A 20,495-nucleotide genomic window follows, 5' to 3' on the forward strand; every position below is an offset into this window, starting at 1 on the left:
TCATAATTTCAACTTAAAATTTTTTTCCTCTCAATCCTAAATTTTCATCTTTTTCTTGCTGTTGGAAATGGGCTGCCATACAATGATGATGACCAGCAAGGACACTCATTATGCCACCTACTGACAACAGGAAGCACGCCTTTAGTAACAAAATCCTTGTGCTATACTCTGACACAACAAATTATTGCTGCTGGCCTCTCTCTATGGCCACAAAATGACTATAGCGGTTGCTCCACACCCCAACATGCGTGGGGACTTGTTCTTATGTACTTAATTGCTTTTGGTTTGTTTTTATTTTCATTTATTTCATGTGTGCACATGGACTCAAAGAAGAGTTCACATACATTTGACAACTTTTAATAACTTTTGACAACTTTCAATACATTTATGCAATAGAGGAATTAAGTGCTATTATTTGAGATGAATTTCCATGATAGTGTAGTTACGCTGCATTCTCATGAATATGTCCATCCATCGATTGTCTGCTGCTTTATCCTCCACATGAGGGTCACAGGTCACTGGAGCCGATCCCAGCTGACACAGGATGAAAGATGGGTTACACACCTGGACAGGCCTCAGGACTTTGTTTTCATTTAAAATTGTATAACTTCCTAATATGCCTGTTGTCATCCACATTTTCCTGGTATTTTAGACCCCAAAACAGAAAAGTTTGAAAACACTGTTTCCTTTTGGTTCTTATTGGCTACAGCCAGACAATAAACTGTGAACAAAAAGCTACATTTACACTTTCACCGTCTCATAACAGAAATCCTTTTTCTTTAACTGTTGTTGTCTCGTGATAGTAGCACTTAAAGAAAAACAACAGCAGAGGAGGGAATGAACTTCCTGTTTACCTTAGCATTCACATGATCACATGACAGTTACAGGTGACTTCCAATGCACTGTCATTGTCGTGTGAGGTCAAGTCCTTGGGGCGTTCTATCATATATCCTCGCTTCTGCTGTGAGTTCATCTGTGCTCAGTAACCATGGAAACATGTCTCTGAACTAGCCTGCTCCCTACGAAGCTACTGTAAATCTTTATTCAACCATGTCTTAAAGGATGTTCCAAAGGGCAACAAGTTCTCAGGCTTGCGTCTTTTCAATGTCATATTCTTCATTTGAAAATACTTTTTTGGGGTCTACTGAGTTGGAAAAGGAAATAGTTTGGAAGTTAAATATTTTGAATCTAGTTCCTTGAGAAAAAACATGAATGCATTATCAAGTAAGGATACCATGTACTCGGGCTGAAATGAAATGGATGATCTTTAACATCATTATGTTCCTGATTTGCAGAGTGTTTTGATATCTTGGACCAAAGGCTTCAGATCCAGTGGAGTGGAGGGAAAAGATGTGGTCAGTCTTCTGAGGAAGTCCATCAGAAAGCGAGGAGTAAGTTTTATATACATAGCAAATTATAGTTTCATGCAAATTCTTTGAAGACTTTGATGCATTTTTTTTTATCTATGGCTACAAAGAAATTAAAATGTAAATGACATACATTACTTATCAAACCACAAAATATGGCTTTATTGACCTAAAGTGTTGCTGGACAATGTCACCAATGTTTCCTTGCCAGGAAAAACTTTTTTTTTTGCTCTTGTTCGGTCGTTCCTGTTTTAGAAGGACGATGATGATGATGATGAATGGTGTGACATTGTCCAGCAAGTTCTCTAAATCTCTAAAACAGGGATTGTTTGTCTATTACCACACTTCTAACTTAGTAAAGTATGTGCTGCTGATATTTATGTTCATCTTCCAAACCTTAGATGTCGAGATAATGTGGCTGGATAATGTTCTTTAGTGACTGGTGTTGTTTATTTTACTATATCTATTGCCATTGCAGGACTTTGACATTGATATTGTGACAGTTGTCAATGACACCGTAGGAACCATGATGACCTGTGGCTATGATGATCAATTCTGTGAAATTGGCCTTATTTTGGGTGAGTGAACACAAAAGTGAACTGTTGTGCACTGTTTTTGGGATTAGAGCGCTCATTTATCATGAACCAGCAACATATACAGACAAAATTCAAATGACAAACATCCCGGTTTGTCAGTGTTTGTGCAGAATATTAACCTAAACCGTCCGATAACATGTAGAGAAGTGACATTTTCACCATTTTGGTGGTAGTTGACATATTGCATATAAACAACTAGTTTAGCAGCAGTCCTCCTCTCTCTCTGTGTCTCTGTCGCTCTCTCTCTCCACCTTCCTCTTTAGCAGGAGCACCTGCAGCCGAGTTTAGCAGCAGTCCTCCGCCCTCTCTCTCTCTCCACCTTTCTCTTTATCAGGAACACCTGCAGCCTCACAGCTCCGCTTTCTGTTTGTCTTCTTTACTTAATTTCCCTGTCTTTAGGAATTGTGTCAGAGTCAGAGCTTTTGTGTGTGTTTTTCACGTCCAGATAAGACACATTTGTGGGACAAAGACATCTCAGCTACTTGGCAAAACAGAGGCAGTTAAATAGACTTAACAATCCTAAAAACGTCGGTTAATCTCCAACAATTACCAGGGAAATGTCTAAAATCCCCAAATTTAACAGAGGAGTCTGGTGTATTTAGCGACAGCTCTGCTGTTCACCGGGGGCATCACAAACCCTGCCGCTGTATTTCAGTCCAGAGACTGTGTCAGACGGAGTCTGTGGTCTAGTCATGGAGGAAGTACTGAACAAATATCTTTAATTAATTGATTCTAATGATTCAGTTACAGTGAAAACAACTCCTTTACAAGTCACGGCAGTAAAACAATGTCATGGCAGTTTCATGCAGCCATGTAGTGATGACTCTGCCCATGTTGAGTAGGTACTATTTTTGTTGTGGAAAACAAACCTAAATGGTGCCGTGCTGTGGCGAGGCGAGCTGGGACCATAGTGGAAAAGGGCCATATGGCTCCTGTGCATCATAAAGCCATAATTTCAGACATGCCTAAAACATTTTGAAAAGACTAGTGGAATTTAACCCCGTAATTATTTACTCCTCATATGTAATTTATGTATTTAATAACCTATAAAATGTGTGAAGACAAGAAATACTGTATTTGCTTTGTAGGACCTTTAACAACATGACCTTGGTTTGACTAACCTTTCTCTATCTGGATCACTTTGGGTTTTAATTGACTGCCACTGCTGTATGGTGTTTCTCTGCTTAGTCATTCAGGTTTTTCAGATTTGTCAGCTGGTCTGAAAAGTATGGCCCAACTCAAACCTGTCAGTAACTTTTTTAAAAAAATTTCTTACGGTTAAGATTTGTAAATATATTGATTGAGCAAAAGCTAGAATGTATTATTAAGTTACTTAAGGTGCTGTAAAATAACTGTAAACATTTATTTACAAACTAAACAAATGCATGTATTCCTACTGCAGTCTAAAAATTGGTAACACTATTGTGCAGAGTTTGTTGTTATTACTGTGAAACTGCTATCACTAAAGTGTCATTAGCTAGAATTCCACTAAAATGTATTACAAATTGAAAAATTACAAATACATATTTAAACAGCAGGGCTGCTGAAAGATGAGAAGGGAAAACTTGATGATGTCTTCCATCTACTATTGTAGTAATATTTGTGTCTTGCAATAAGTTGAATGTTGTGGTTTTCTCAGTCCATCTCTCCTCTCACCTTCTGTTTCTGCCATTTCTGCTTTTTTATGCCCCCCCAGTGTAGTGAGACGCAGAGGCTGGAGTGATTTCCAAGTAATAATAGTAATTATTATTATTATTACGGTGTTTTTTATGAGCAAATCAATGTTGCAAATCTGTAAAAAAATAATATAGTTACATTTCATTTGTTAGATTTAATGTTTTTTTATTAGGCATGGCACTGTCGATTTATACCAAAAACCAATAAACTTGTGTTGTCATTCTTATGTTGAGATGAGAATTGCTGAGTAATTGTAACAACATCCCTCCAGGCACAGGCACCAATGCCTGCTATATGGAACAGATGAGGAACCTGCAGGTGCTGGATGGTGATGAGGGGCGTATGTGTGTTAATATGGAGTGGGGAGCTTTTGGAGATGATGGCGCCCTCGAGGACTTGCGCTCTGATTTTGACCGGGAAATAGATGCAGGCTCTCTTAACCCTGGAAAACAACTGTAAGTGTCACTTAGTACAACATACTGTAAGTTTCATTGTAGTAGTGGCTCCAGTCAACTTAACTACAGCCAGGCTTGTATTGGGGTTTATTTCCAACTGTTCACATCACTATATTTACCATCTGTTGTCTGACCTACTCATATTTTAATTTACTATAGCTGCTGTTTACTGTTAATGGAAAGTCAGCCTAATTTCATATTCATACTTACAAATACTCTATTCAGTCTTTGTGTTGCATGTCCTTTCAGTGGCTCAAAATATGATCAGGTGGTTATGGCTGGGGTTCACAAAGGGATGGAAGATTCATGGAATCTTGCAACCTTTACGTGATAAAAGTTTGCAAATTGCAGCAGACTCATTTGTTATTACTGTGACTGATGATATGTTTGTTTACATTTGCAGACAAAGCATGTAACATAATCTTTCAAGATCAGCCTCAGGGAATCCTTTTAAATTTGGCACAAATTGTCACTCGGGTCAAAGGTCATGGGTCAAGGACCTCCACAGGGCTCCAGACTGTGAATTTAGTCAGCTATTGCTACTATTTCCAAGTCCTCAGTTTTTTTTTTCTGATAGTCGGGATCAAGTAATCTTATAAGTAACAGAGACTATATAATAAAAAAAATCAACTTCTAATACAGTGCAGGTTTTGCCAGCTTCAGGTAAAATCTGTAGTTGTCTTACATAGTCCATTGATATTGATTCCATAATGTGATATTGACATTAACCTTGCTTGTAAGGTTAATGAACGGCTAAGATATTGTAAGAGGGGTTGTCAGTCAAATTGCGATACCTAGAGGCCTGTTATCACCCACTGTCTTAATAATAGCAAATCAATTCTTAGTTGCTGCTGTTACAGCAAAAAGAGTACAGTCAATATCACGGATTACATTGGGAAAACTGGAGATTAACATCTAAATTGTGTATGGACAGATGTGTTGGGACACTCAGCTGAAGGTTGGTTGTGAGAATCCTGACCTAGCCAATTCTCCTAGCCAAGGTACTGTATGTGGTGCCGCAAACCCCAGTGTTGTTAGGGGCTTCTGACGAAGGCTGAATTCTGTGCAAGCTTTTCTCTAACCCTGAGCCCAGTGTGGCATAGAGGAGGTTGGAACCAGCTCACAAGCCATTCAACATCACTGGCTAGCAGATCTCGCTGGTCTCTGAAGTCTTTCATGTGCCACGTCCTCCAGGAGCACTGAATAAGCCATTACACGTTGCGTGATTAGATTGCTTTTATTCCCACCCCATTTGGGTGGGAATCATGAATCTATCTTATCGTCTAGTTTGGTTTTCCTGTGTGTTGGCACTTTACGGGGAGAGCTTCAGCGGCAGAGCAGTGACTTATTGTGATTCATTACTGACAATCAAATCTGTTCGGATTTGATTGAATCTGAACAGCTTCAGGTTTGGCAATTAAGCTGATTGAAAATGACAAGAATGGTAATTTGTGAAAATGTGATCTATCCTATTGTTTAATAATTCAAGCATTTATTTTAAATTCTATCCTCCAATAACACACACATAATAAATATATATATATGTATATGTATATGTATATATGTATATATATATATATATATATGTATATATGTATATATGTATATATATGTATATATATGTATGTGTTCCCTGATTTGTTCTTTGCGCTCTCTGATTGTGACCATGGGTGGGCCTCAGGAAGATGTCTGCTTATTGGCAAATGAGTTTTGGAGTGACCACTTAATGGCCCAGAAGTAGTCACAGAATTGGAGTCGGTTTCTCTCTGGAAGTATCTAACGTTTGTCAGATTATAAACATTAGATACTTACAATTATTTTTTCTGCAGGCAGCTTCCTAAGGCCCGCCCATGGTAAGAATCACAAACAAAAACCACGGCGCAAAGAACAAGTGTATTTTCAAACAATAAAATACAATATTTTTGAATGATTAAATCGATGTTTTATTTACTTGTTTGAAAATATTGACACAGATCTAATTCCATACATTTTATTGTGTACCTTTTGAAGAAGCTACATAAACACATGAGACATTAAGTATATAGACAGTACCATCAGTGGACAAGTACTGTCCAGTGCACAGTACTTTATTTTACTATTTTAAGTACAAGCACTTGTATTTATTCTGTTTAGGTTATCTGTCCAATTCATTATTATGGCCTGGAATAATCATTTCTCAGGCTGCACTACTTGACGTTTGTTTCTAGTGTCTAGAGTTTTTATTTTTCGTTGTTGTGACCACTGAAAGGAGAAGCAGCAAGGAGAAGAACAAAATCTAATCAAAGTGTTTCAAACTGTTCACTAATGTTTAGTGATATTCAGCATAATAACAGGAAACCAGATAAAATGACTGTGTGCTTGAAGTTTAAATAATTTTTGGAAATGTTAACGATAACCTGAATCTAGTAATTGGCAAAATGTGAAACATAAGTCTAGTTCTCAGTTATTTTATTATAGACTAAATCTTTGAATAAATTGATGACGTCACTAACGTCTTATTGTATCTTTTATTTACTGAAGATTTTCATAATTTAGTGTTTAATGATTTTGTTTTACCTACAGGGATACATCCCTCATATGGGTAATGGGAGCACTGGGTGCTTTTCTCACTTCAAGCACTACATCAACAAAACTGCAAATCCAGCATTCTCTTCTTGTTCTCCCGCCAGTTGGTGACACATCGGTTTCTTGTGTTTACAAATTACATGTTGTTTATTTATATTTTTAGGGTTAGGAGCTGTGAGCATTTTCCATGCTCGATCATCACTACAAGCATCAATTAATGGTTAAGGGATAAAAGCTTTATTTCCAACAGTAGGCTAACATCTGTTTCAGTCTTTATTATTTTTTTCTAAGCATAATTATTTTAAACATGTTGATTATTGCAAGCGGAGCCTGATTATTAAATATGAGTGCTCACGTAAAAAAAAATAACTCCCCTAGGTTTTGAATGAATGAGACACTGCAACTACAGAATATCAGACTCACTGTGTCCTGGGTTTTTTCTACTTTCCCTATGTTTATCCAGTTTATCTAACATTGTTTTTTTTTAGATAACACAAACCTTCTGGGGGAAACCTGGTCTCATGAGGAGAGACGGCGTCCATCCCACTTTGGATGGAGCAGCTCTCTTATCTAGAAGTTTAGGAAAGTTTATTAGAAACCCATGACAATCCAGAGCTGAGACCAGGACACAGAGTTGCAGTCTGTCACGCTTCTCTGTGCTTCTTTTCGAGCAGTTACCAGTTAAAAACCCCATAGAGACTGTGTCTGTCCCCCAACCTACTAAAGTAAATAAATCAATATCAAACAGTTAGACATTCTAATTTAATAAAGATTAATACCGACAATAAAATAGAGTCAAATAATACCACTTTTAAATGTGGACCATTAAGGCTGCCAGCCATTTTCAACGCAGTGGCCAAATTGACGTCTATAGCAGTCATTGGCAGCCAATGAGTTAAATATAAGGTCACTCTCCTCAAAATCTCTTTTAATAAATGATCTCATAACTGACAATTGGTTTTATTCAACACGTTAATAAACCAACTCATTGCCTTAGTCACACCCTCGATTGTTTTAACTTGTGGTATTGATATTGATAACTTAAACATAGTTCCTCAAAACCCTCTCCTTACTGATCATTATTTACTCACATTTAATTGTACAATAATGCATTACAATAACATGAATAAAAATACAGCTACAGTCAGAGACAGTGCAACCTTTATTTAACTCGGTGCCATATGTCAGTACGTCTGAAAGTACCTGTTGTGATTTTCCTCCCGACATCATAGATAACCTTGTTGACCGTACAGCGCCCTCACTGCGTACTACATTCGATTGCTTTGCCCCTCTGAAAAAGAAAGTGGTGAATCAGATGAGACGAGCACCATGGTTTAACTCTGATACTTGCACTCTTAAACAGGCTTTAAGTAGATTAGAAAGAGAATGGCGTTCTAGTAACCTAGAGTAACCTTTATATAGCTTACAACAAAGCCCTACACTAAGCTAGAGCTGCCTATTATTCATCGAAAATAAGAATTATCACAGGTTTCTTTTCAGCACTGTAGCCAGGCTGACACAGAGCCACAGCTCCACTGAACCATCTGTTCCTTTAACACTGAGCAGTGACCACTTTATGAACTTTTTTGTGAATAAAATAACATCAGTTAGAGAAAAAAATTGATCATCTCCTGTCTGACAAGCGCATCACCTTCATCCTCGCATAAATTCAATTGTATGGATGATTTTTCTGTATACAAAGGGGCAAATTCTTTGTAGCAGACAGGTGAGAATGCATTCACTGAATTAATGGAGATGTCTGACTCAAGTCTCACTCTCTGACAATTATTTTTACAGATTCACCTAACGGATGCAATTACCAGCTATGGAAGATCAAGTAGAATGAGACTGGACTGGCTATTACACTTAGATGTCAGGGATTTAGGAGCAGAACATGTTCATGTTCAAAAAGGAACTGCAAGATGAAATGTTTTATAGGTTAATGTTTGTGCTTGGATTTGTTTCACTTGTGGGAGTGCTTCTGACATATCCGACCAACAATGCTTTCATGCAATTTATCAGCAAAGATGCAACCGTGATTATCAGTAAAATTCAAACAGTGTCATAATTATTGCTAGTCAAATTCAACGACTGCTGAATAAGAATCCGTCTACTGTTACAATCTCACAGATTGTTTGTTTGCACCCAAAGCACATATGACGTTAGATCTTTGTATCTGCTTCGAGAATGATGTGAAGTTCAGCAGCTACCAGGCTTTAATGTTTGACATTCAACTATTTTGGTCCTCTTTATGTGTTGGTTTGCAGGTTTGAGAAGATGATCGGTGGCATGTACTTGGGGGAATTGGTCCGTCTCATCCTGGTAAAGATGGCTCAAGAGCAGCTGCTCTTCCAGGGCAAGACTACAGCCGAGCTCCTCACTACTGAAAGCTTCAACATCAGATACATCTATGACATTGAGAATGAAAAGTGAGGTTTTTTTTGTTTGTTTTGTCTGTAGCAGACATAAGTGCCAATCTAATATGGGTTCTTAGACTTTGATCTGCCAATTTATTACCTGCATGAAATAAATTTGCCTTTGCAGTGTAAGCATGTCCATGTAATGGCTCTAAAGTTTAGTTTTTATTACTTACATCTGCTCCTATTTTATGTTTAAATGGCATGATGTAATCACTCCACAGGCAAGCTTGCTCAACAAAAATGCTTTAGATTGTGTAAGCTGATGTTGTGTTCTCGACCTTCAGTGTGCACAAAAGTTGGATAGCCTGTGGGATATGATGCACAAACCATGACTCTGTGCTATGATTGCTTATAAGGACTGAGCAAAGTTCTGCCAGAAGGTTTTTCTATCAACATTTGTGAGTGTAGAAAATTTTGTGGCAATCGTTTTGCACATTAGCTATTGTTAACAAAAATAATGACACTGGTATTAGTAAAGGGATTGGGGTCATTGTTTACTCAACCATGATTTAGATTGAATGAGCAGGTCCAAATTAGAATAAGCTTCTTTGATTTGTTTTGTTTTGTTTTGTTTTTAGACCTGAACACCACAAAGCCATTGCTCAAGCACTGACAGATATCCAGCCACTCACTTTCTTAACCACATAATGTGTTAAGGATCATGCAAATAATATGCTGATTAATTATTTTTATTTTACAGAGATGAGGAAGGACTGGCAAGCGCTGAGAAGGTGCTTAGAAACCTGGGTCTGGACCCGTCAGTAGAGGACTGCATCACTGTGAGGAGGGTGTGTCAACTAGTGTCAACACGGGCTGCACACTTGTGCGCTGCCACTCTTGCGGCAGTGCTACGGCAAATTCGGGACAACAAAGCGGCCGAGAAACTGCGTACAACTATTGGAGTGGATGGCTCTGTTTACAAAAATCATCCACAGTAAGTGGTCCTGTGAACACATCACGTCTTTGTATATCATAAACTGTACATGCACAACGGCTATAGGACTTTGTTGTTGCTGCTGTGTAGTAGTTGCTGCACTGAATGCACGTCAGTTGTTTTAAGAGCTGTGAATAGCTGTGGTTGTTTTGTTTTTTTCTTCTCTGTAAAGTGTCCTTAGGTTTTTTGAAAGGCGCTTATATAAAATGTATTATTATTATATTGTTATATAGATTAATATTTATCAGCTTACTTTTTATCAGCTTACTTTTTCTTCTGTATATCTCTATGTTTATGTTTGATCCTAAGAATCTGTCAAAACCTTTATTTTCATCCACTTAAAGAACACTTAGAAAGAACAGAATGTTTCCCTCAAACCTTTTTTTCTCGTTTATTTCATAAACCGAAAGAAATGTTCTTCCTTTGTGTGCATGGGTTTTCTCCGGGCTCTCCATTTTCCTCCCACTCCAAAAACATGCAGAGGTTAAATGGACAATCGAATTGCCCGCAGGTGTGAGTGTGTATTTGCCCTGCGACGAACTGGTGACCTGTCCATGGTGTACTCCGCCTCTGCCGCATGTCAGCTGGGATTGGCACCAGCAGCCCCGCAATATACTTATTATTCTTGAACATGCAGGGCAGGCACATAAAAAATAAAACCAAATAAATGAATCACTAGGGTGAAAAAGATTATGTGATTTTGAATGCCTTTTCTCAAACTACACAGTTTGGGTCAGTTTCTCATGTCAACGCTGCAATTCTAAAAAGCAATTTAGCAACTTAAATTAGCTGATTTGTGCAACAGAAAAATATTAAATATTATAAATATAGATATTAATATCTGCCCTTTTCCTTTTCCTAGGTTTTCCAGGAAGCTTCACAAGATGGTAAGCCGACTTGTACCGGACTGTGATGTCCGTTTTTTGCTGTCACAGGATGGCAGTGGGAAAGGTGCAGCCATGGTAACGGCAGTAGCTTACCGTCTTGCCGCTCAACAAGCAGAGCGTCAGCGCATCCTTGACACCTTGCGTTTGAGCCGTGAGCAGCTGGTGGAGGTGAAGACGAGAATGAGTGAGGAGATGATGAGAGGCCTGTCAAAGCAAGACCATCAACAGGCAAGCATCAAGATGCTTCCGACTTATGTGCGATCAACACCAGATGGAACAGGTAACTTAAAGAAAGAAAAAGAGACTTTCCGGTTGTAATCATGATTTTTCTTTCACATTGAGTCTTGAGTTTGGCTTCGGAATCTTTGGCTGTTTCTCAATATCCATACTTGTGCGTACTTGCGTACTCCCGTACTTGTGAAAACGTCATCAGCCTCAGTCCAAGTGCTGTTCCAATTCTCAAGTAAGCTCCGCCCATGTTTACCAAGTATGCATCGGAGGTGACTTAAGCGTACTTGGGATGGCCATGTATCCCAGAATACATTTCGGCGGAGCATAGCAGCAGATAATAGAAATATAAATCTGAAATAAATATTTTTCTGTGTCCCGGAACAAAGTTTTAAGATCATTTGAGACGAGAAATGAGTCTTTTAGAATTCAAATATGTGGTTTGTGTATGAAGATATGACGTATTTATAGTTTGGCAGCGACGTTTGTCGGAGGTGATCAGCTCCACCTCTGTGGGCGCTCGGCGCTCACTGTGCCCGGCACAGAGCAGCGTTACCTCGGCCTGTCCTGATGAAATGATCCGCTGGCTCAGACGCCGCTGTCATTAGATGCTCGGTGTGATCCATAGATTTGTTGTTAATGTGTTATTTTGATTTTAATGGAAACGTTTTGACCTGACAGTTTGAAAGTTTGTATATCATTAATTTTTTTTAAATTTCAACTTTCAGTGTTAGATTTATATTAAAGTCGCACGGTCATTGTATCTGTACTTAAATATAATATGTAAATATTAGCTATGTAGAGTAGTATATATTTGTACACGTCATATGTATATATATATATATACATACACTATACAATGCTGTAATATATCTATTTTCCACATTGTATTATTTGTATTGTATATTTTAATAGAAATAAATTAATAAATGAAGTTAAATATTTAAAATGTAAAAATAATAATAACATATATATGCATTTATTAAAAGTATTTCATATGTTCATTGATCAACACCGTAGGTGACGGTAATGAGGCTGCAGCACTTGGCGCCAGCCACCATTCAAACAGCAGAACAATACATACATACTTGCATACTTGAGTATTGAGAAACAACCACATACTTGTGTACTCCCGTACTTGGCAAGTATATACTCCCAGCTTACTTCTCAAGTATATACTTCCCAAGGAAGCAAGTACATACTTGCTAACTTGAGTATTGAGAAACGGCCTTTGTCTTCATTCCCTGTTATCAGAGCATGGGGACTTTTTGGCCTTGGACCTTGGGGGCTCTACTTTCCGGGTGTTGCTGGTGCAAATACAAAGTGGACAGAGACAAATTGTCGACATGCACCAAAAGATCTACAGTATACCACAGGAGATCATGCAAGGCACGGGAGAAGAGGTGGATTGAAGTGCTTTTGTACTTACGCATACATATACAATACTTAGTAGTCACAGCAACTGAATAAACAATAAAGATAAGAATATTGTATGAGTAGTGTTTTTGTAAAATGCTGAAAGACAGTTGTAATTAATACTATTAAGTTTGTTTTGTATGTGGACTTTAAATAGAAATTCAACTTGAGGATCTCATACAGTATTATCATTTATTAAAATATATTTATTTTGTCAAAACAAAGCTGACTATCAAGACTGAAAGAGAAACTTTTTTGCTCCAATCCGCCATGTAAACAGCAAACTACTGATCTTATTATGGTACTGTGTGGTCTTATAATGTTTTCATTCTTTATTTCTTGTTTGTCGTCAGCTTTTCAACCATATTGTGGACTGCATCTCAAAGTTCCTGGAGTTCATGGGCATGAGAGGAGCTTCCTTACCTCTGGGATTCACATTCTCTTTCCCCTGTCGTCAAAGCAAACTGGACCAGGTACCGCTTTAAATCAATGTTAAGTGTGTACTGTCACATTGAATCTACCTGTATTAAATTAATGACATTAAGTGTTTCTCTGCATCATAGATACAGCTATATACCTATCATAAGTATTCACCCCCTTGGATGTTTTACCCTTTTATTGCTTTCATAAACCAATCATGGTCAATAAAATTTGGCTTTTTTCACACAAACATTTATTGGAAAAAACTATTTAATGTAAAGGGTTATTGAAAAGTTCAATTCAAGGGATGGATACCAAAAAATTTACAAGGCATTGAACATGGAAATGGAAGGAATATGGCACGTGTGAATCTGCCTAGATCAGGCTGCCCTCTTAAACTGACTGACCATGCAAGACTAGTAAGAGAAGCCACCAAGACCCCTACGACTACTCTAAAGGAGTTACAAGCTTCAGCTGCTGAGATGCTGAGAGACCATGCATATAGCAACTGCTGCCCTGTTTCTTCACCGGACAAAACTTTATGGGAGAGTGGCACTGTTGAAGAAAATTCGTATTAGATCTCGACTAGAGTTCGCCAAAAGGCATGTGGAAGACTCCATGGTCAATTGGAAGAAGATTCTTTGGTCTGATGAGACCAAAATGGAGCTTTTTGGCCATCATACAAGACGTTATGTTTGGCGGAAACCAAACCCTGCACATCACTGTGAAGCATGGTGGTGGCAGCATCATGCTGTGGGGATGTTCCAGCAGCCAGCCCTGGAAAGCTTGTAAAGATAGAGGGCAGAATGAATGCTGCAAAATACACTGAAATCCTGGGGGACAATCTTATTCAGTGTTAAAGAGAACTACAGCTTGGGAGAAGATTTATTTTCCAGCAAGACAATGATCCAAAGCATACTGCAAAAGTTACACAGGAATGGTTTAAAAAGAACCAGGTATGTTCTGGAGTGGCCGAGTCAAAGCCCGGACCTCAATCCTATAGAGAATTTGTGGCTGGACTTGAAAAGGGCTGTTCATGCCCGATACCCGCGCAACCTGACAGAGCTTGAGCAGTTTTGCAAAGAAGACTGGAGCAAAATTGTAGTGTGCAGATAAGACACACAAGACTGATTGAGACTTATCCACACAGACTCAGAGCTGTTACTGCAACCAAAGGTGCAGCTATTGATTTATGAAAGCAATAAAAAGGTAAACCATCCAAGGGGGTGAATACTTATGATAGGCACTGTATATAGTACATTGTCTAATGTCTTTTTTGGTAGATTTTGACAAGCTTATTGATTGTGTTAGGGCTGCGTTGTGTTGTAAATTTATCAGCGTGGTTCTCTGTCCCACAGAGAGGAGTGGAGTGACAGGTATTATAAAGTACATGAGATTAAAGTACTAATAATGTTCCTGTTTTTTAAATGTAGATTATTTATAAATGGTTTGGGTTATAATCTGTATGTCAAATAATCTTTTGTTGTCTAATCTTCTGTTGTATTGCTTTTCTCACAATGACAGTAGAGAAATAGTAGTTCCATTGTTGTTATTATTATTATTGTGACTAATTGATGTGTTTTTGCTGCCAATTATTATTATTTTCAGCTCTGTTTTTCAGGGTCATGAGCAATGCTTTCTTTGTATAATCATCAGTGAAGCAGCTATTGTTTGCACAGTTGTGCACTTGCCGAGTGTCAGTCCATCTGTGTGTCTGTGTACCCACACAAACAGATCTGTGCGGTCTTTTGTCCAGGGTATTCTCCTGAAGTGGACGAAGGGTTTCAAAGCCAGTGGCTGTGAGGGACAAGATGTTGTCAAGTTACTTAAAGATGCAGTCTCCCGGAAAAAGGTTAGTAATGAACAGTACGTTGCATGCTGTAAACTACGTTCTCTTGAATCTTTACTGAAAAATAACGGCTGTGAATTCTGTGAGTAAAACTGACATACAATGTTATGCAATATCTGCAGTGTGCAATTGTTTTTGAGAAATGGCTTTATTTTTGAAGAAAAGAGAAATTATGTTTGATAATTACCAGATCCTACAGACGATCCATCAGTTGAAACCAAATGTGAAAGTGACAGCAGAGGGCTGTGAGCGCACAGTATACAAAGTTGCCACTAGACTATTTTTTTTTTCAGCACCAATAAAGAATGAAATATACTTTGTCATGTCCAGGAATTTCACTTAAACCACGTGGCGGTGGTTAATGACACTGTAGGAACCATGATGGCCTGTGGCTATGAAGACCCCAAATGTGAGGTGGGCCTCATCGTAGGTAAGTCTTCTTTCTCCACCTAATCTCATCTAATCTTTCCATCTCTGTGTACTGTATTTTAGATGTTAAAACCAATTTACGCTGAGTAAATTTACTCTCAAATACTGAGCAGTTGCCTCATTCTTTTGAAGGAACCATCCATTTTTAGTTTTGAATGAAGCTTCTGATAAAAATGATTGAATGTTGTAATGTCTGCCCTCTTGTTTTAGGCACAGGAACCAATGCCTGCTACATGGAAGAGATGCGCAACATTGAACTGATAGAAGGGAATGAAGGTCTCATGTGTGTTAACGTGGAGTGGGGAGCGTTTGGTGAAAATGGGGAACTCGATGACTTCTGCACCCAGTTCGATCGCATTGTCGATGAATGCTCAAACTACCCGGGGAAGCAGAGGTACCACCATGGTCATTTGTGACATAGTACATGTACTGTTAGTGATATCACTTACTATGAATAATGCCAGTGAGAGCCACTGTGTTATCATATCCATTTTTTCCCCCTTTATCTTATTAACTTATAACTAATATACTAATCGACATGTAAAATGTCACAATTCTGTACATGTTTCACTGTAGTTTGTACAATGAGTCATGGAAACGGCTGCAGGTAGCACACTTTCCATTCACTGTTTTTATGTAAAACACGTCACTGAACAGTGTGATACACACAGAGTGAGGTTGAAGCATTATTGCAGTGTGTGCTGGGTGAGGTGAATGGCTTAATCTCACCAATATCATGTTAATCATCATGTGAGATGCACTGCAGGTGTCCAGTCAGTGAAAAAACAGCAGAAAGGGACACGGTCTATGCTAACTACACCCTAGACACAGCAGCTGGTCATTAAAATTGCAGACATTCTCAAAATCCTGCATTTTCTTGGCATCTCTTCTCATCTCCAGCTTCAGATACCAGATTTTAATTGTGCTTGTTATCAGTCACAGAGTTGAACCTCATTCTCCAGAGCCAGGAGTCTGTGGCAAAGGCAAAATATGGACTTCACCTCACGTTGTCATAAACATCAGCTTTGCATGGTGCTAAGCAAAAGCAAACATTTGCATTTAGAGTAACCTCAGATGGAGTTTGTTGTTTCAAAAGGAACCGGTGCTGTCATTGCTCACAGAAAAGCACTAAGAAGGATTTTTAGCTGCACATAACCGCATATTTTTGACAATCAATTTTAATTAAGTCTCATCTAAGGCCATCTGAAATAACATAATTAAGTTAAGGTAGAAAAAAAATCTTAAAATTTTCTTCTTTTTTTTTATTGAAAGTGAGATTTGATCAGTTGTTAGTTTTAGTATTTAGTATTGAATGCTATGAAATAGTCTGAAACTGTCTATCTAGAAACTATATTTGTTGCCAGGAAACCTTTATTTAGTTTTTTTATGTCTCTGTTTCTTCCTCTTTTTTTGTGATAAATTTTTTTTTTATTGAGAGGGGAAAAAAAAGCAAGTTTCTTTTCCTCTTGTTTAGCTGGTGTGTTTTCTTCTGGCAGGTATGAGAAGATGATCAGTGGCATGTACCTGGGAGAGATTGTGAGGAATGTGCTAATTGAGTTCACTACCAGGGGCTTACTGTTCAAAGGAAAAATGTCTGAACGACTCAAGACCCGAGGCATCTTCGAGACGAAGTTCTTGTCACAGATTGAAAGGTGTGTGACTTTAACAAACATGGTCAAAGTAACCATGTTTGTACGAGCGGCAGCCATTCTTGGAATCCTATGTTGGGGTTTGTCCAAGAGAATCATGTCACCAAGCAAACACTCTAGATCAGGGGTGTCAAACATACGGCCCGGGGGCCAGAACCGGCCCGCCAGAGGGTCCAATCCGGCCCACAGGATGAATTTGTTAAAATTTCACACTAATCTAAACGTAATGTCAAATGCTCCAGATACCCGTGACTAAATGTTTGTGCCTTTATAGATCCAGTGTGCTGTGTAAATAGTAAATTTAGGCATGATATTGTTGAAATTGCACTTATATTTCTCAAGAAATTTCATGTTTTGTAAAATTATCCTTCATTAAATGTAAAACAAAGGAGAAAAAAACAAAGGGGTTCTTGTTGTTCATAGGTTATTATGCTATTATTTTACTATTTTTACTGGTCCGGCCCCCTTGAGATCAAATTGTGCTGTATGTGGCCCCTGAACAAAAATGACTTTGACACCCCTGCTCTAGATCAATCTATAAAAGTCAGGTTTTAGTCAGACTAAGACAATAATTAGGTTTATTTCATACCTGGATAATGCGATTCATAATCCAATGTCTTTGACCCAGAAGTAAAAAGTGCAGTACTGTTGCCGGAAATCACAGTGGCGGCGTCTTTCTTCGTACAACACATCAACCACAAGAGCCATGCTCTATCTAATTTGCTGATTAACTTGTACATGCCATAATGAAACTAGAGATGCACGGAAAATTTGGCGACTGAAACATATGAGCCGAAAATGGCCAAAAAAGGCGTTTTTGGTTTATGACCGAAAGAAACCGGATGTCGTGAGGACGCATGTAAAAACCTTGGCCAGCATGCACCTGTCTATTCCTGCTTACAGTCTGTCCAAGATCAGTCTGGAACACCAATAAAACGGTTCCAACAAGATGCGAGTACACAGAGCAAAACTTGGCTGCATGTAGCGCAGATTATGAACTCCCCGCGACATTCACTGGGATCCCCTGCACTTCATCGCGACTGTACTCGATCCTCGTCTGCTAAAAACTGCTAAAGAATTGGTATAATAATTTCTTTCGATATTTAGGTTTCAGTTTTTGGCCAAGTGTTTCCTGATTTTTGGTTTTCAGTGTTGGCCAACAGTTTTCATTTCGGTGCATCCCTGTATGAAACATAACCACAGCATGATCCATTTCACCATTCGCACTACTTATGGAGAGATACAGCGCCACCTGCGGAGTCTGATATACATGCCCAATAAATCAATTTTCTCCTCCGCATGTGTACTCTGGCTTTAATCATTGTCTGTTTGCCTGTCTTAGTCGGACTCTCGACACATGTGTAATCCTTGTCATTTTCTCTCTGACCCCAAAGAGACCGTCTGGCTATGCGACAGATCCGCTCAATTCTGCAGCACCTGGGTCTCACCAGCACCACGTGTGATGACAGCGTAGTGGTGAAAGAGGTCTGCAGCGCCGTGGCGCACCGCGCAGCTCAGCTCTGTGGTGCCGGTTTAGCAGCTGTGGTTGACAAGATACGACAGGACCGCAACCTGAATCATCTCTCCGTTACTGTGGGAGTGGATGGCACCCTTTACAAGACACACCCTCAGTAAGAAGACATTATGTTCTCATACGCTTTCATTCACATAAACATGCCAGCTTTTCTGGGAACATCCACACACTGCACAGTGATTTAAAAAGTTTCTTCCAGTCCTCCAGTTTCTTAAATGTACTTGACTGTGCTTAAGAGCGTCTTTTGTCATGCGAGGCCATTCCTCGACTAATAATAGCACATTGAAGAAGTTTTTTTTTGATAATTTGAGCTCCAGGTCTGAGAAAGGATGTTATAAGTAACATTTTTATCACTGTTCTACACCACAGATATACACAAAACCTTAAAATCAGCCCTTAATTAGTGAATAGCCATCATTAAAGCGAGACGCATATTTCCACCTGTGCAGCGCAGTAATGACTGAATGGACTGAAACAATCAGCAGCGAGGATGTGGACATTTTGCTGAATTGAAATACATTAGAACATCATTCTAACCTTTAACAAGAACACTATTTATATTAAGCTTTTGAATTATTCATTTTATACCGGAGAGAGGAGAGCATTGCTGCATTTCATGAATGTATTCAACTTTATAACTGAATAACATTATTTACATCACTTGCACATCAGGAGAAATTATATTTAATAGACCAAATTGCCTTACTCTACAAAAGCTCAACCCCTTCAGCTGAGTGTTTAGTGAAGAACAACTATGGCTTCTGTGGCTTACACCCCACCTGCGTGTTTTTCCTCATGCTACATGCTACATGCTACTGAAGTGCTTTCTACCAGCCCAGTGGAAAATGGCTGTTCAGGCAACCACAGTTATTATTAACTCCACTGACCTGTCAGGAGTCCACACTGATCACTGCTTGTTCATTTCTCTTGATTTGAATGTACCACAGCTGTGTTCAACACTTAACCCTTCCCCCCCTTTTTTCTTCCTCCTTCATCCTGAAGTTTCTCCATCATCATGCAAGAGACGTTACAGGATTTGGCACCGCAGTGTCAGGTGACTTTCCACAAATCCGAGGATGGAAGCGGGAAGGGAGCAGCTCTGATCACAGCAGTGGCCTGTAGAGTCAAAGACAGAGGTGACAATTGAACCCCCAACATATGCTGTGGGTTGTTATTAAAATAAACAACTCTGACAGATTTGCTGTGCTTTATAGTTACATACACTCCGATCATAGCGCTCTTCTGTAGCTAAACATTCATTTTGATTTGAATTCCTTTTGTGTGTGAAGGTTCACTTTAAAGGTGCACTTTAATCGTATGTTCAATTTGAATAACAACTATTTAACACAATAGCTGAATATGCTTCAGCCAACACTGAGAAGGAAAGGGGGTAAATGAAATCTGGAAGTCAAAAGTTAGTCTGTGTGTTTTTTGAAATGACTGTTACATACCTAATGTTATTGTCGTTATTGGATGAAGTCTGTGATCTGTGCCTCTCTTTTTCTACCTGATCTCTGGTAAATCTCACCACTGCTACGACACTGTCATTCGTCAAAGACTGTCACAATAAAATTGCTGTTCACGTCTTATTCACTTAATTTCACTGTATCCATTGAGATGAGCCTAAGCACATGCACTGGAGAATAGAGAATATTCCCCTCCAGCATATACTGTAATTGGTCATTTGTGGGTTAACAGAGCTCTGCCAAGGTCTTAATGACTTTTTTCTTAATGACAACATTTTCTTACTCCACTGAAAGGGGTGTTGGATAAATATTCCATAAAACTAATAATAATAATAATAATAATAAAGACTTTTTTTTTAACTCCTGTTCTGATTTTTGCTTGGAAACATTTTACATTTACAAAAGAAAAATATAGCTGTCTGAGTGAGTGTAGATCTAATTAATTTCAGTGAATATAGAAAATTCAGCCCAATTAGCAGGAGTGTCTGTGGCTCGAGCCAACGTTACCATGGCTGTATGCAGACCTTGATAATGAGCGTTCAGTTTTCTGACGTGCACTTGGCACAGAAAGAAAATTAATTAAGAGGACAGTAGTTCAAGATT

The 20,495-nt window shown here is 38.7% G+C and overlaps 1 protein-coding gene across 1 annotated transcript in view; it reads left to right on the plus strand.

Annotated features, from left to right (window-relative positions):
• hk2 (hexokinase 2) overlaps window positions 1–20,015 on the plus strand; it is a 29,943-nt gene extending 9,928 nt beyond the window's left edge. Inside the window, exons 6-19 of the mRNA XM_044026960.1 lie at window positions 1,296–1,391; window positions 1,846–1,945; window positions 3,912–4,095; window positions 8,928–9,089; window positions 9,781–10,014; window positions 10,877–11,181; window positions 12,384–12,532; window positions 12,899–13,018; window positions 14,722–14,817; window positions 15,145–15,244; window positions 15,454–15,637; window positions 16,740–16,895; window positions 18,287–18,523; window positions 19,429–20,015. Coding sequence (XP_043882895.1) covers window positions 1,296–1,391; window positions 1,846–1,945; window positions 3,912–4,095; window positions 8,928–9,089; window positions 9,781–10,014; window positions 10,877–11,181; window positions 12,384–12,532; window positions 12,899–13,018; window positions 14,722–14,817; window positions 15,145–15,244; window positions 15,454–15,637; window positions 16,740–16,895; window positions 18,287–18,523; window positions 19,429–19,573 — 2,268 coding nt within the window. The 3' untranslated portion in view covers window positions 19,574–20,015. The remainder of the gene's footprint in view (window positions 1–1,295; window positions 1,392–1,845; window positions 1,946–3,911; window positions 4,096–8,927; window positions 9,090–9,780; window positions 10,015–10,876; window positions 11,182–12,383; window positions 12,533–12,898; window positions 13,019–14,721; window positions 14,818–15,144; window positions 15,245–15,453; window positions 15,638–16,739; window positions 16,896–18,286; window positions 18,524–19,428) is intronic.
• The last annotated feature ends 480 nt before the right edge of the window (window positions 20,016–20,495 follow it).

This window comes from Solea senegalensis, linkage group LG5 (assembly GCF_019176455.1).
Source record: "Solea senegalensis isolate Sse05_10M linkage group LG5, IFAPA_SoseM_1, whole genome shotgun sequence".
NCBI classification, from domain to species: domain Eukaryota; kingdom Metazoa; phylum Chordata; class Actinopteri; order Pleuronectiformes; family Soleidae; genus Solea; species Solea senegalensis.